The sequence below is a fragment of the Fusarium odoratissimum genome (assembly GCF_000260195.1).
Source record: "Fusarium odoratissimum NRRL 54006 unplaced genomic scaffold supercont1.1, whole genome shotgun sequence".
Classification (NCBI taxonomy): Eukaryota; Fungi; Ascomycota; class Sordariomycetes; order Hypocreales; family Nectriaceae; genus Fusarium; species Fusarium odoratissimum.
The window spans coordinates 3,539,525-3,555,406 of record NW_022158687.1 but is presented as its reverse complement, the minus strand read 5'-3'; the positions used below and the strand labels follow the sequence as shown (position 1 = coordinate 3,555,406).

At 50.3% G+C, this 15,882-nt stretch overlaps 5 protein-coding genes across 5 annotated transcripts; 2 read left to right on the top strand and 3 right to left on the bottom strand.

The window, feature by feature from the left end:
* Nucleotides 1-145: 145 nt before the first annotated feature.
* Nucleotides 146-3,865, top strand: FOIG_01247 (saccharopine dehydrogenase [NADP+, L-glutamate-forming]). The gene is made up of 10 exons (XM_031198002.1): nucleotides 146-916; nucleotides 966-976; nucleotides 1,027-1,130; nucleotides 1,180-1,197; nucleotides 1,249-1,441; nucleotides 1,489-1,757; nucleotides 1,813-1,922; nucleotides 1,981-2,122; nucleotides 2,180-2,285; nucleotides 2,336-3,865. The coding sequence occupies exons 1-10, from the start codon at nucleotides 548-550 to the stop codon at nucleotides 2,364-2,366; spliced, it is 1,353 nt and encodes a 450-aa protein (XP_031073769.1). The 5' UTR covers nucleotides 146-547; the 3' UTR covers nucleotides 2,367-3,865.
* Nucleotides 2,497-3,844, bottom strand: FOIG_01248 (uncharacterized protein). The gene has a single exon (XM_031198003.1). It carries the CDS (start codon nucleotides 3,694-3,696, stop codon nucleotides 2,659-2,661), a length of 1,038 nt encoding a protein of 345 aa, XP_031073770.1. The 5' UTR covers nucleotides 3,697-3,844; the 3' UTR covers nucleotides 2,497-2,658.
* A 911-nt stretch (nucleotides 3,866-4,776) lies between the features above and the next one.
* FOIG_01246 (uncharacterized protein) lies at nucleotides 4,777-8,073 on the bottom strand (the record flags this gene model as incomplete). Its single annotated transcript, XM_031198001.1, has 2 exons — nucleotides 4,777-7,676; nucleotides 7,729-8,073. The coding sequence occupies 2 exons, from the start codon at nucleotides 8,071-8,073 to the stop codon at nucleotides 5,061-5,063; spliced, it is 2,961 nt and encodes a 986-aa protein (XP_031073768.1). The 3' UTR covers nucleotides 4,777-5,060.
* Nucleotides 8,074-9,178: 1,105 nt separating this feature from the next.
* Nucleotides 9,179-13,240, bottom strand: FOIG_01245 (mRNA 3'-end-processing protein RNA14). Its single transcript, XM_031198000.1, has 4 exons — nucleotides 12,085-13,240; nucleotides 11,603-12,034; nucleotides 10,542-11,553; nucleotides 9,179-10,491 (listed from the first exon to the last, which is right to left on the bottom strand). Exons 1-4 carry the CDS (start codon nucleotides 12,703-12,705, stop codon nucleotides 9,578-9,580), a joined length of 2,979 nt encoding a protein of 992 aa, XP_031073767.1. The 5' UTR covers nucleotides 12,706-13,240; the 3' UTR covers nucleotides 9,179-9,577.
* A 330-nt stretch (nucleotides 13,241-13,570) lies between these two features.
* On the top strand, nucleotides 13,571-15,404 carry FOIG_01244 (histone chaperone ASF1). Its single transcript, XM_031197999.1, has 4 exons — nucleotides 13,571-14,082; nucleotides 14,139-14,178; nucleotides 14,236-14,544; nucleotides 14,596-15,404. The coding sequence occupies exons 1-4, from the start codon at nucleotides 13,974-13,976 to the stop codon at nucleotides 14,978-14,980; spliced, it is 843 nt and encodes a 280-aa protein (XP_031073766.1). The 5' UTR covers nucleotides 13,571-13,973; the 3' UTR covers nucleotides 14,981-15,404.
* Nucleotides 15,405-15,882: the final 478 nt, after the last annotated feature.

Genomic DNA, 15,882 nt, shown 5'->3' with positions numbered 1-15,882 from the left:
GGGGTTCCGGTCCTGTCTTGTTGTTATCTGCCGCAGACTGACTCGTGTCTTGGAAGTTGATGTGCGCAGCCTGATTCCATTTTACCTTTGATATGGATTGCATGCACGAGTATTCCGTCTTGTATGTAAACGCTACCTATGAGTTAAAATTTATTAGTCTCTTTATCTCGGGAACACATTCCACTTTAGACAGCAACAAAAACTCGTCTATTTTACATCGTCAAAATGCCCACTTTTACCCGCGATTTCGTCACAAAGCAAAGACATTACAGGCTTGCCCCAGGCTCAAACCCCGTTCTTAGCGCCAGTCCAACGCTTTGCTACGGGTTACCTCTGCATCAATTGCCCCGGTATCGGGTGGAAAAATACCTAACTTTACAGCCCCTCAACCTCCGAAAGCCGGGAGGGGAGGTGCCCCTCGTTACCTACCAAAATGCGGGGCAGAACATTTACATTTTCGTTGACCTGAGTAAGAGCTCCTGGAAATTCTTTTGCTTCCAACGAGAATCTCTCTATCACAACACCACAGATCAATTCATCGTCAACAATGCCTCAATCCGCCCTCCTCCTCGGTTCCGGCTTCGTTGCCACCCCTGCCGTCGAAGTCCTCGCCAAGGCTGGCGTTCACGTTACTGTTGCTTGCCGTACTCTCGCCTCAGCCAAGAACCTCGCTGGAACTTTCGACAACACCAACGCCATCAGCCTCGATGTCAACGATTCCGCTGCTCTCGAGGAGGCTGTCGCTAAGCACGACATCACCATCTCTCTGATTCCCTACACATACCACGTTGCCGTCATCAAGGCCGCTATCAAGGCTAAGAAGAATGTCGTCACTACCTCTTACGTCTCTCCTGCTATGGAGGAGCTCCACGAGGAGGCTAAGGCCGCCGGTATCACAGTCCTGAACGAGATTGGTGTAAGTAATGGCATCCTGTCTTCCAATTCTAGCTTGCTGACTATCTCAGGTTGACCCTGGGTATGCTTCTCGACCATCTACGACTCTAACCGTTCGCTAACACATATAAGTGTCGACCACCTTTACGCTGTCGACTTCATCGACCGCATCCAGCAGGAGGGTGGCAAGATCAAGTCCTTCAAGAGCTTCTGCGGTGGTCTCCCCGCCCCTGAGAGTATGTTTCCCAACTCAATGGTCAATGATCACAGCTAACCAACTTGCAGACTCCAACAACCCTCTAGGTACTCCAAATCCCGATCATGACTCACGCCGCCGCCACTAACTACGATTAGGCTACAAGTTCAGCTGGAGCAGCCGAGGTGTTCTTCTGGCCCTCAAGAACAACGCCAAGTACTACGAGGACAACAAGCTGGTTGACATCACTGGTGTCGACCTCATGGGCACTGCTAAGCCTTACCACACCGGCTACTTGGGTTACAACTTCGTTGCCTATGGAAACCGTGACAGCACTGGTTACCGTCAGCGGTAGGTCAGAGAGAACTACTTTGAATGGCAGTGACTGACCTCCATAGCTACCGCATTCCCGATGCCGAGACCGTCGTCCGAGGAACCATTCGCTACAATGGTTTCCCCCAGTTCGTCAAGGCTCTCGTCGACATTGGCTTCCTCAGCGTTGATGAGCAAGACTTCTTCAAGCAGGCTATTCCTTGGAAGGAGGCCCTCCAGAAGTTCATTGGTGCTAGCTCATCAAGCGAGGAGGATCTGATCAAGACTGTCCTCTCCAAGACCTCTATCAGCGACGAGTCTGTTAAGAGCCAAGTGCTGGCTGGACTCAAGTGGAGTAAGTCTAAAGTGCTGGCGGTCGTTTCTGAGCGCATGCTGATCCACTATTATAGTTGGTGTCTTCTCTGATGCCAAGACCACCCCTCGCGGAACAGCCCTCGACACCCTGTGCGCCACTCTTGAGCAGAAGATGGCTTATGAGGAGGGCGAGCGCGATCTTGTGGTGAGTACCAATAGGGAGCTTGACTTAAACCTGGGGTTCCACTCTGACTTGCATCCAGTTCCTCCAACACACTTTCGAGGTCGTCAACAAGGACGGCAGCCAGAACACCTGGACCTCCACCCTTATCGAGTACGGTGCCCCTGAGGGTTCCGGTGGCTACTCCGCCATGTCCAAGCTTGTCGGTGTTCCTTGCGGTGTTGGTACGTTCCCCTACGAGATTGAGCGATGGAGTTGATACATACTGACCAATTCTGTAGCTACCAAGATGGTTCTCGACGGTACTATCACAGATAAGGGTGTTGTCGCCCCTGTGTACCCTAGCCTTGCCAGGACATTGATGAAGCAGCTCAAGGCCGACCACGGGTGAGTTATAAGAGTACATTCATTGAAGTCATTTTACTAACTGAGTGTAGTATCGAGTGCAAGGAGAAGATCATTGCTTAAGTGAGCTTTCCGACGTACGAAGACATGCTCGTCACATGAGAAAATGTACAGTCCTGTGAGTCAGCTACAGAACGCATATTGTACCACGACACCATAATAGAAGTAAAATGAAGAAAGAGATTTTAGATGATCCCCCATTTGAAGTATTGCTCCCGGTGTCTTGCTGATGTGATATTATATTAAGCCAAAGCTGTATCTAACCCCTATTACCCCTTTTCTATGCGAAGTGTATTACAAGAACAGAAAGCCACCTCTAACTCCCCTATAATGATAACATCCTCCATCCCCAAGCCTATGAAAGAGTGAAGGCAAAGGAAATCGCAACGAGAGCCAGGATGAAGCTTTCACCCCGAGCCGTGACGGCCGAGTTGACGATGACAGGAGGTTGATCTCCGTGATGTCCGTCGCCGCCACTGGATCCGCTAGATCCACCGTCGTTACCACCATTCCCGCCGTTACCTCCGTTTCCGCCACTGCCTCCCGAGCCTCCACTGCCTCCAGAGCCCCCGCTGCCGCCATTGCCGCCGTTACCACCATTGCCTCCATTTCCAGCAGTGCCTCCGGTACCTCCGTTTCCTCCATTACCACCGTTGCCGCCGCTACCTCCACTGCTTCCACTTCCTCCATTTCCACCGGGGACTGGAACGGGAACAGGCTTGGGACCTTGATTGCAGCCTCCAGGAGGACAAGTCGGAGCAGTCCAGTTACCAGTGCCGTTGTAAGAACATCCACGGCACGGCTGAACGATAGGCTTGAGTTGACATCTGCCATTGGGGCACTTGTTGCGATAAGGGCAGTTGACAACATTGGGTGGGCATTCGTGCCAGACGTCACCTGGCCTAGGGTTTGGGCTAGGGTTGGGAATGGGCATGCCAGTTTGGATGGGCTGAGTAGGTGCGGGAGTGGGAGTAGCACCTGGGAAGGCCTCATATACGATCTGAGCATTGTTTCTCTTGTACAGGTCGTAGATGGGCCATCCCTGAATCGTGGCTCCTCCACAGGTTCCCTTGGATCTGTCGGCCGGGTCACACCATTGATTGCAGAGAGCATTATCAACCTTTGCAACGCGGTAGGCGATGGGCCCTGGTGAGAGGTCAAGACGGTCGCAGACACAGCTGTTTCCACGGAAGCCGATGATGTTGCCATTTGATGAACATGACGAAGTACACCCAGCTTGACCCAGATCGAACTGACGAGGAAAGGTGCCGGGCCTAACAGCAACACATCCAAGATGTTGGAACGCCCCGTCTTTTGTCAGAGCAGGATCAGCGGTTGATTGTGCGAAAACGCCAGCGGCAAAGACGCCAGCAAAGAAGACTGGTCGAACCATGTTGCAACAAAGAAAAGTAAAGAATGACTAGGAACACACAAGGAGTAAGTGAGTGACTGGTTGAGTAAGACGGTTCGAAGTCAGAAAGAGATGGAAGAGAGAGTTATTTATCCTTGATCCAGGCCCAGGCCCTTGGTCTTGCTGTGGCCATGATTCTCTTGGCTATTCGTGAACAGAAGATCAGAGATGAATATCTGAGACAAGCCTCCGAAACCATCCATCTCGGGTAATTTTTGCAGTTTTCAACGCGACGTTTTAGGCTCCCGATGATGTGGTTTGCCGCTTTCAGGCCTGTCTTGGGTTTGAGACATCCAGAAGGAGAGCTTAGCAGAACAGAAAATGTCTTGGCTGATCGGGATGGTCAACCACGTCAGGAATGGGTATGTTTCACCTTTAGGAGATCAACATGCCCGTTTTTCGATGTCTGAAATTAAGCAATGAGTTGGCAGCAACCCTGAGATGGCTCTATCCCTACCAAAGATACCCTACAATGATATGTTGGAAGAACTGGGTTGCTCTTGTTCAATCCGCTGGGACATAACAGTATCCAGTACGAGATCTCGATGGATATTATTATATTCTGAGCTTCAGTATATCAATATCGAGCCTTTGGCTCATTTGAGCATAATTAATGTGCTGTCTCAATGGACTAAACAAATACTATCCATGATACTCAGGCAGATGACATCGCAACTCTGTATCGGATATAGTCGGATTCTCCCCAAGTCAGGCCGCCAAACGCTTCCAGATATTTTCTCATACTTGTCTCACAGTCTCTCTATAGCTAGAAGGCCCAAATCTTGTTCGCAAGCACCACATTCAAAAATTTATGGATTCGCAACTCATCATAGACCTCTATCACATTCCGTGATCCATCCATCATCAACTTCATAACACTGTAGATTAAATAGTCGGCCATGTAGACGTAACTTGTATACTCCTTCAAATGGCAAGCAATTCCTCTTGTTATATCGAAGCCAAGTCAGGCGGAATCAAAATTCGTTCTCAATCTCACATTAGCTGTGCACGAGACTGGCATGATCTTTTCACAACACAAGTCACATTTTCAAACAGCAACAGTGGCAAGATCGCTTGAATAGAATTGATCAAGAGCTATTTTAAGAACAGGTAAAATCAACCTCCACCGCCACCTCCCGCCAAACCGGTCGCCCCTTTTAGTTTTGATATGATCCTGTGCTTCCTCAAAGCTGCGTCCGCTAGCTTATACACCAGAAATCAAGATCGCTCGCATTGTCCATGCCCTTCCCACCGCCCTAGCGATCAACTCTCCATTCTCGTCACCCCATCATCTCTGTCATTCCATCACCATCTACGTTCCTATCCATGGTATCGTCCATCACAGATCAGATGTACCACATAGTGCCGCGGAAAAAGTCTCTCTGTCGCTGCTCACCATCTAGAGGCGTCTGGCTAAGTGCACCGCCAAGGCGGATCAACGGAGGTGCTTCAACGGTCCTGTTAGGAAGGCCGGTGGAGGCACCATGCGCCTGCTTCTCCGCAGCGATCTCGTGGCCCTTGGGACCGATTCGGAAACCATCACTAGAGTTGACGTTCTCATGAGCGCGAGCTCGGTTACTAGCGAGATGCGCATAGTAGACCGCCGGGTGAAGTGATACAGGAGTGGTCGAACGTGCGTACGAGTAGCACTGTTGGTAGATCATCTTCTGTAGATCGTTGACCGGCATGTTCATCTCATCCAAGATGACGTGGTAGTGAACCGGTCGAGCGGTTCCTTGGATAGCAACGTGTGAATTGAGGTAAAAGTCAAACATGAAAGGATGCGTGACTTCTCGCTCAACCAAAGTACCAGGCAGAGGATTGCCATTCTTGTCTCCTCTCTGAGGGAAGAAACGAATGTGGTGACGCTTGGTGGCCACAATCACAGTGAATTTCGGCATCTGTCCACCAGGGAGAATCGTGGCAAGATATTTCTTGATCTCTTCGACTTCCTGGTCCAACACGTACGCAAATTGTCCCTCTCCTACGCCGTCTCGGAAATAGATCAGGTGTTTAGGAACCAGTCCTTGGTGATTGGTTCTCCAACGAGGTATGAGCTCTCCGAACATGAATCGGATGTTCGAGGGGGTCAGCATCTCGACACGGTATCCATTGGTCTCAGCAACGGCGGCGTAACGAGTGGCATCCTTGTCCACAGACATAGTCATCGAGGCGGTAGATGGGGTTACGCCTCCAGGAGCGGCGTGGGATACATCAACACCTACAATCATGGTAGGGCGGTTGTCGGGGAAGAATGTAGGTGTCTTCCACAGAGGAGGAGTGCAGGAAGTGGCACCACCAAGCTTGGCGTTCACCTTCATGCACACATTTGAATGGTATTGCCCATTGTTCTTTTGCACGTGGTTGCCGAGGACGACCTGGGTAAGAATACCAAATCTGCAATCCGCAGACTTCTTGAGGCGCTCATAAGTTCCACTGTTCTTCTTGGAGACGATAACAAACAAGAGCTGGGTGTAGCCCCGTTGCTTCGTGATCTGCTCATGAGCGTGCGCAATGGCGCCCGCAGCATCAAAGCGGAGAGGTCCAGGTGTAGGCAAAAGGATAGGGTCGGCAGTCACTTTACCTCCATGACCGATGTAGGTGCTCTTGAAGGTATTGGCAAAAGCCTGCATAACGGGTAGCTGCACTTGTTGCTCTAGGGCGATGAAGCCCCAGTTCTGGAGAGGCGCGACATTCTGTTTCCAGAACTTCTTGCCTCGCAAGTCCCAACGACCAGCAAATCTGGGTTCGGCTGTACCTTGTCCAAATCTGACAATAGGGGCAGTCAGAATGCGTGCCTCGGTCTTTGCAAACTGCGGCTCAAAGTTGACGCCATACTCCTTCAGGAACGGATCTTGACCGATCTGCAGGGCAGCTGCTCCGTTCTGAATGTCCCGCTTGCGAATAGCTGGACGGGTGACAGCAATCTTGATCATGGCGGCTGTCTGTTCCGGGTTAAGCTTGAAGGGATATCGCTGCATATCCTCAACGAAGGCAAGCTCCATAGGAATCATGCCACCTTTTCCAGCATCAATGAGTGGAAGATGAGACAGTCTCAGGGTCACGTTGTACTCCTTTTTGTAGTACTCATACACTGAGATGTCTTTCCCGTCCTTTTCAAAAGTCCAGGTCCTGGCCGATGCGCCAGCTTCGCCGAATTTCTCATTGAAGGCAAAGTCTTGGATGGTGTACAGTTTGTCCTCGTTTTTCCGACCCTTGTGCTTGATCTTGAATTTGAGTCGGCGCATCTTTCGGAGCTGCTTGAAAGCATCCGAAGAGGCCCAGCGTCCAGTTTTGCGGTCCCGGACAGGCTTGAGCAACTCATTGATGGTGGCAGGTGTATGTCCTCCATACTTCCCATCGAGAGTGGCGAGGAAGTTGCAAGCCATCTTGTCCATGGGCTGATTTCCGATCCAGAAACAAGTGTTGGCAACATCAATGTTGTAGCCGAGGCCAACACCTCTCTGCTTGATATTGTCACTCATGCGGATGGAAGCATATGTGCCCTTGTGAACCTCAACAATAGCTCCATCCTGAAGAGGAGCTCCAGGCTGACCAGTCTTGTAGAAGTTTCGTTTGATGGCCAGGAGGTTCTTGGAAGGCCACTGTCGCACAAGATGATCCATAAAGTTCAGCGCCTCTTGAACGCTGTTGTTGAAAGAAATTTTGTGTTCGAGATAACCTTGAAGGGCAGAAACTTGGATTTCGGTAGTTTTGCGAATTGTGACAAGAAACTTGCCGCCTTCGCGAGCTCTCCCACCAGCAGGTCGTTTGCCCTCGTCAAGGTCGACAGTGAAACGAGCCTCGCCACGTTCCACAAGAGCAGGACTCCATGCCAGCTTCTTCCCATCGAAGAGCCACATGTCGAACTTGTAGGTTTTCAGGGCATTGCGAGTAGTGGCATGCGCCCAGATCTTCTTCATGACGGGGCCGATCTTGTCCGGGTTGGGAGAGATGAAAACCTGTAGTGTGTGTTAGAATGAATGAAATATGAACTCATTGGAAGCTACTTACGTCGTACTGATAAATATTTTTGTTGTAGTCAAACTTGGTCATCCTGTACTGGTTGACCTCGATCTGCTCGGGTTTCCCCTCAGTGTTGAAGCGCCCATTTCGCAGCGTGAACAAGTCCTTCTTGGTCTCGGCCACGTAAGCGTCAGGGGGCAATTCCATTCGGGTATTGCCTTGGGTGTCCTGACCCTGGGGCTTGGCTGGATCAAAGCCAAGGGGTTTCTGGTAGCCGACAGCAGCACCACCAGCAGCAGAGCCAGACGCAGAACGTGCGGGAGACTGAGAAGGACGTCGTCCCGAGCCGGAGGGGCCTCCAGCCGGGGAAGGCGATCGACCTCTGTCAGACATGGTGACTGATGTGTCTGGAAGAGTCAGTGACTGAAATGAAAAAGATGATTGGTGAAGAAAGATTGAACTGAGTGAAAGGAGGATACGATTGAAGTGTGCTGTAGGTAGGTTGAGGGAAGTGTTGGAGGAAAGAAAAGGATTTGAAGAGGAGAAAGAGAGGGTATCTATAGTCCTGAGGGAAGAGGTGCTTGGACTGAGATGACAGAAAGGGAAGAAGGAAGAGACTCACCGGTCACGGAAGCAAGCGATTTGCTGTCGCGTTTGTGCAAGCGCACGAAGTTTGGGATCTGATTGATGTGAGAATTTGTTGCGAGGGCAAAGGAGCTCTGTCTAAGTCAAGCAAGAGAAGTTTGGTGCTTGCGTAAGGCTTGATAGAAGCTAGAGTTGTCGATATGCTTGCTCAAGAAGAGGAAGCGCAGGGAGAAGTGGTGGTGGTGATGAAGGAAGAAGGAAGGAGAGAGGAAGAGGGAGAGAGGAGGGGATTATATAGCTAAGAGAGAGGGAAGCTGGAGAGGCAGTGACTCACTGTGTGATGTGCCCAAATTGAAGCTTAGGATGAGTTTAGGATGGAGTGTTGGTGCTGAGGTGAGGAGGTGCACGAGGAGAGAAAAAGATGAGTTTAGGATGTGCACGGAGAAAAGATATCAACAAAACGCCCCAAGAATCAGGCAGCAATTACACTGAGGAATTAAGGGCAGCCACTGCAACGACACTGGCAGATTATGGATCCGGTGATGCATTGAGGAATTGAGGAAGCAACGGCGGCACTGGCAATGAAGTGATAGGAATTAGCTACGAGTATCATCACATACAAGGATATTTCAGGAACTTATCAATGCCAAATGTTATCTAGCAATACAATTGGCCATTTTTGAACTCATATAAGCTTGCTAAAAGCTTGTAAGAACTTTCGTTTGATAAAAAAGGTTGAGTGTCAGTTGAGTGTTTGGATGGTCCAACGACTTGGTCAAAGCCACAACCCGGACTAAACAGTGTATTTATTGTCAAACAAAATATTGTGGCGGTAGTGTTCATAAACATACGGACCGTGGCAAACAGAATTAGAGACACTGTATTTGATATATGGGTAAATGCAGCTCGATATGTAGCAATCCGCGGTGGCATCAATTCTCAGTTTGCAGCCGTCTACGGCTAAAAACTCGACAAACGTTACAATGATCACAAAGCACAAGCACAAAGCACGTACATATTCCAGGACTCGAGTCAATTATAAAAGGTTATTGAAGTTGTTTGATACCAATTGAGTAAGCAGATAATATTGCTGCATCTCATCCTCTCAACAAACGAAATATCAATGTCACCCACCACTTCTGATGTCTGATTCCCCCAAACGCCATACCATGCATAACGCGCGAGGCAAAGACAATCCCAGCACGGCCCTCAACGTCATCCAAAAACCCCTTTTCACCGGTATTATTAGATCATGTTGTCTACAGCCCAAGATCCCTTGTCATCGATCATTGGCATCCTCTCGAGTGATTTCTCATTGAAATCGATATCCTCCAAACTGCCCTGGTGCCGGTGCGCCGTAGCCACCAGGTACCTGCGGCCACATGGGCAGTTGGCCGTTCGGGTCAGGAGGAGGATAGGGGTTGGCTTGGAAGGTATTTCCACTCTCCGGCCGCAGCGGCGAGTTCCTATACCCGCCGGCTGCAGACGCCACTCTTCCGTATGGGCTCAGCGGCCTGCTGCCGAACTCGCCCGAAGGTTGTCTAGTGTGGGGGGGATTACCAAAGCGTGCCTGGCCACCACCTGTAGCTTTCAACGTGGCGGCATCAGGAAGTTGGACGTCCCGGAGAATGGAGACCATGGCCGTGGGGTTAACGCGCTGTGCGTCAAAGCTCTGAGAAGGGGGAAGGATATTAAGAAGGAAAGTGATATCCCTGTGTAACGCTGATGCTTGGTTCCGGCGCTGCTGGTCAAGGCGGCGGCCCGCTGCACCCTTGAGAGGTGACACTCCTCTAGCGAGTCGTTTGGGGGGGTTAAGCTCATCATCGTCTACAGCAAGAGGCCGTTTTGGAGAAGCAGTTGCCCGAACATACTGAGGACGGGGACTCTGTTCTTGTCGCGCTGGCATGGGGCTGTTTCGCAGTGAGATAGGCTGCTCGACCATAGTGGGCATGACTTGCTTTGGCCTCATTTGTACTGCCTTCGAAATGATAATGGGGGCAGCAACTGGGTCAAACTTGTCGGATGAAAACCTGGCAACAAAAGACTTCAGTTTGGGGTCCTCAGGGAAGAGTTCTGCCATCCGGTCCTCCAGCTTTGAGATTTGCGATAGCTCGCCATACTGCGATTCGTACTTGTGGAAATAAGCGTAAAGCGGCTTTGCCTTTGCTAGAGTCTCTGGTTTGGAAACCAGTCGGGTGACACAAGTCTCGAAAACGGCTCGCGCATCTATAATTGATTAGTTTCAAGCGTTGCCTCTTCGGATATTCCAAACCTACTAGTCGTGTCATCCTTGGAATGAAGATACTTCAAGTATTCTATCATGAACATCTCATCGTTGGGGAACAGACGGGCGCCTCTTTCGAAGATCTTGGCGCCTACAGGATCCTTGTAGACAACAGACTCAAGAAGAGCAACGGCTACGTAGACATCGCTTGTGAGTCGTCCCTTCTGGCGTGCATCAGTGAAGACTTTGCGCAAACCACCTTCTGACTGATTGCCTTTGCCTTGAATGCGGCGCATGGCCCTTGCGAGAGCAATCCAGACATAGGAAATCGTACGGGACAGAAGTTGTGTTTCAGCAGCGTATCCTCTCTGGATTGCAAGAATGCGTTCTTCCATGGGCGAACGCTTAGGCTTGCTGTCTTCCTCGTCGTCGTCGTCATCATTGTGTTCGATGGAAGCTTGAACCAGATCTTGTGCGGCGGCCTGTCTCAATGTAGAGACCTCCAACTTCTCCCGCTCTTTGACTTTGTCACCCATTTCGTACAATGTTTCGAGAACATCATCGTACGGCTTTCGGACAGCCTGGGCAAACTCGGCCTTGTCGACCTCTTTGCCAGGGTAGTTGACTTCAATGTGGTCTGCGTGTTTCAAGGCGAGCAAAACACTTTCACGGTTTGCTCGAATGCCTTCAAGCAGCAATTCTGTGCCCAATTCTTTGTCGTTTTCCCGGATGTCGTTTTGGAAACACCACTCTGCCGCATCAACCCAGATCTCAGGCCAGAAACGGAGTGCCATCAACGCTTGCTTGTAGACATAGAGTACCCGTTGGTTGTATGTTTTGGGCTCGTCAGTTTTCAAGACAAGGGGATCCTCTTTCTCCCAAGCGATCCACTTCTTCCACAGTTCGACCTGGTCTCTGAATTCCTGGTCCCCATCAAAGCCTGGAGCTGGCGGTAACCTGGGAAGATTAGTGCGTCTGAGGTGCCGGGTGATGTTGTCCAAAGCAATATTGGCACTCTTGGCCGACATATAGCCTGGCGAGCGCTCTTGTATGAATTTGCGTCCCTGTTAATGTTAGCTTTTATGCTATTGTAGGCCAAGGGGAAAAGCATACAGTCATCTTATTCAGTCCCATCTCGAACTGGTCATACTCCTTCCAGAGATTGTTGACGGTCAACATAGGCACGGAAATAGCGCGTTGATATACCTTGCGCAATTGATCCATCTTTTGTTGGTCCTGCCAACCTGTACCGCCGATTTGGCCGGGGCCGTTTTTGACGAACTGGACATAATCTTGCCAGATATTGCCGGAATCTCGGTCCACACCAATGTTGTCGATGACAAACTCATAGGACTGGGTAATAGTTCGGCGAGCTTGACCCGAAGGATCATTGTTGAGATCGTTGCGACGGCGAATATAGTTGAGATAGACTGTCCACAGCTTGACATTGGGTACAGTCATCAGACATCTTCCAAAAAGCTGTTCAGCATCGACAAAGTTGTCGAGACCAAGCTCCATCTCGATCCATTCGACCCAGACGTCAGCCTGGTAGATGTTGTCAATACATATTACTGGAAGGAATGAAGTTCACTCACAGCTTGTGGAAATATTTCGAGAAAACGATTATAGGTACTTCGAGCCTGATCAAGTCGGCTTGAGCGTCTATGGTCGGCGATCAAGTTAAGCCAAGCATCCATATCCCCACGAGGGTCCTCTTTAACACGAGCCTCGAGGAGAGCAACAGGATCGAGACCAGCCAAAGCTGGAGTCACATTGGAAGGAACAGCAGGAGGGACAGGTGTATGGGTTGGAGCTGGCTGAGCGGGTTCATCAGATGCAGTGGAACGGCCAGGATGGGGGAGCGAGGGCACTTCTTCCGATTGAGGAGCAGTATTGGAAGGCTGGTCAGCTTCATCTTCACCCTCATCCTCGTCATCGGATGCTTCAACAATAAAGCCCCCTGACATCTTGGGCTTGGACGGTTGACGTTGAGCAGTGGCCGCAGATTGTTCAGCAACCGGCGCAGGTGTACCAATGGTGACTGACTCTGGATCATATTCTCCCCCGTCATCTTCTGTACCATTATCTGCTGTATCAGCGTCACCAGAGGCAAGAGAGTCTTGAGCGTAGTTATCAACTTGTTCCTCGCTATGCTGAACTTGAAAACCCGGCGCGCCAGTATCCTCTCCTCCCCATGAAGCACCTTCGGAAGTCATCCTGCGATTTTTAGAAAAAGGTCGTGCTGCCAAGTCTCGATCACGAAGCAAGCGATTTCAGTAGGCGCGTCGGCGAAGGCCAGCGAAACCAGAAGATAATGTCCAAGTCGCGAACGGCAATCGGGAGACCAGAATTGAGAATACGCAAGCGGTCGCTACTCGATAGAGTCACGAGTATCTCGATTGAAGGGGTGCGATGGGCCCGGTCGAAAGTGATTCAATCCTTGATACGAGACGAACGGGTAGAATCTGTCGCGAACGAGGCAAGCTCCAGGAGCTGCGCCAGCTGGCTCCGGATGATATATGTCTGAATTCAGCGCCTAAAGAGAAAACCAAAGACAGCGATACAAAGACAGGCGTGCAATCGATCCGGGTCGGGGAAATGGTCGTGCGTCGAGCTGCGCGTGGATGGTTTTGGTCGAGCGCCTCAAAGTCTGATAGCTCCAACAAAGAACAGTAATCTCGAACAAAGCAGTTGCGGCAGAACCCAGGTTGGGCTTAGAATGTCAAAGGCGGTGGACGAACTTGGTATCCAAGAGCCGCACTTTAGTGGGTCACTAGAAAGATGGATGGACAGGCTTGTAATGCAGGTAGTTATTTAAAAGAAATGCATGAGATTAATGAGAATGGATAGCACTATGTATGAGTGTATTGTCAGAAAAATTGACTGATCGCCTTGTTCATATAAGCTCAGGCTCTCTACAAGATTCGTAACACTAGGACTACCCAAAAGAAGAGATATTATTCAATGACAGCCCGTTGGGCTTTGGACAATGCACGCAATCAAACAATAATTGTCAAGGTCACATGACTGAGATGAGTTCCTGGAATTCCATTCAGGGAGGTCGCGTCCCCAACGCAACCTCTCTACGCGGGTGTGACCGCTAACGCGTCCCACTGTCGCTCCTCACATTTTGGACCTGACGCCCAGGGCAAGTCATCTCCCGTCGCAACCAGAAATCGATCCGCTCTTGTTTTCTTTTACCCATGCTTGCATCCTGCTATTAAGACTAGTACGGCGCTTTTCATCAAACAACTACTACTACCACTACATCCACCCACTTTCTATTCCTCTCTTCTTCTCTCTTCTCTTGCGTCTTGCATCTCACATCGCGCTTCTCCCCACATCAACCTTCACGCATCCTAAAGAACCAGACACTTGTGCTCTCGTTCTTTTTCACCCTTCTCTTTTAAAACCTCAATTTTTGCCACTGCAGTGTGCTCCTGATTACGACCTACCCAGTTCATACACTCCCATCTTCATCAAAATGTCTGTCGTTTCGCTTTTGGGCGTTAATGTCCTGAACAACCCAGCCAAGTTCACCGACAAGTACGAGTTTGAGATTACCTTCGAATGCCTCGAGCCGCTAGAGAAGGGTTCGTGCAACTTTGGTCGCTTGCAGGAAAAAAACCACAGCGCTAACATAGGACAGATCTCGAGTGGAAGCTCACTTACGTTGGATCCGCTACCAGGTATGGAACAGCTTGATTGAGGCCCCTCCTTACACCGCTTCTTCTAACACTTCTCAGTGACCAGTACGACCAAGAACTCGACTCCCTTCTCGTCGGTCCCATCCCCGTTGGCGTCAACAAATTCATTTTCGAGGCCGATGCTCCCAAAACCGCGCGAATTCCCGATGCAGAGATTCTCGGTGTTACCGTCATTCTCCTGACCTGCGCCTACGATGGACGTGAGTTCATTCGCGTCGGTTACTACGTCAACAACGAATATGATTCGGAGGAGCTCAACGCTGAGCCCCCAGCTAAGCCCATTATTGAGCGTGTGAAGCGCAATGTCTTGGCTGAGAAGCCCCGAGTGACTCGATTTGCCATCAAGTGGTAAGTCAAAAAACAGCAAACGATAATGTATCTAAGCTAACACGACTCTAGGGACTCCGAGGCATCTGCTCCCGCTGAGTACCCTCCTGAGCAACCCGAGGCTGATCTTGTCGCCGACGGCGACGAATACGGTGCTGAGGAGGCTGAGGAGGAGGAAGCCGCTGAAGCTGACGAGGCTGAGGCTAGCTCCAAGGCCAAGGCCAGCAACGGAGAGGATTCAGAGATGGCTGGTGTGGAGAACGAAGGAGAGAATGCTCAGGATGAGGAGGAGCTGTCCGATGACGGCAGTGTCGACATCGAGGGCGAGAGTGAGGAGGAGCTTGAGGAGGAGGAGGAAGGAGAGGGCGAGGCTGAGGCCGATGGTGATGCCATGGAGGTTGACAGTGCCGAGAAGCCCGCCACATCAGCTGCCAAGCCCGTGAGTGTCGCTTCCTAAGCACTCCAATTGAGCATATTTGCGTGTGATTTGGCTGCAATGCGAACGAAGCATTGGACAATGCTACTAAGAGGTTTTAATACGCCAGCTGGGACTTGTTTGTTTTATAGAGTTATGAAGACATGAAAGGGAATGATATCAGGCGGGCGGGTTGGGTATAGAGCTAAGGTAGTCGAGAAGACACATTAGGCTATCGCTTGGACATGTAGGAGTATGAACTAAACCCTATTGTTGCAAGACATGCAGCTGTCAGTTGTATCTCAGCCAGTAAAGTGAGGCTCAAATAAGCAGTGCAGTAGTAGGAAGCAGTGCATGCATTGCAGTAGTCGTCGACTGGTCAAAGGCACATGACAAACGTAATTGCATTTGCTCAACACCATGTTGATCAGCGATAATCTAAGGTTCTGACGATGAATTTCGGCACGTGGATGCTGTGAAACTCTAACCCCCGCGTTCAGGGTCGCCCGGTTTGTGAGAGAAGATGGCTGCATGACGTACAATGTTGGAGACAGAGGGTGAACTACAGGTAATTTTGTAGAGTAAGCAGATGCCTTATATCCAATTCCGCAGCGCCGCCATCATGGCGTTCCGTTGACAACCGCTAGAGGCCGCGTTCAAGCGAACATCAAGTCGAGTTGGTGACCGACCAAACGCCTTTTTTTAGTACAGCCTCGTTATGAGAGTCCTATGGGACTGATTCTCCATTCCCCAGCTAGTCTCTCACTCCATTTCAAATCAAGATTTGGGTTTCAGTAAGGACTTGGGTCAGTGAGGGTTGCCAGCTCTTGACAGTCCTATCATGAAGCAATAGTGTACACATGCGCACATTGACGAGATGAGAAGTTGTCCATCGACGTACAATGGTAGGTGCTGCAATGGATGCTCATGAGAATCACAGTATT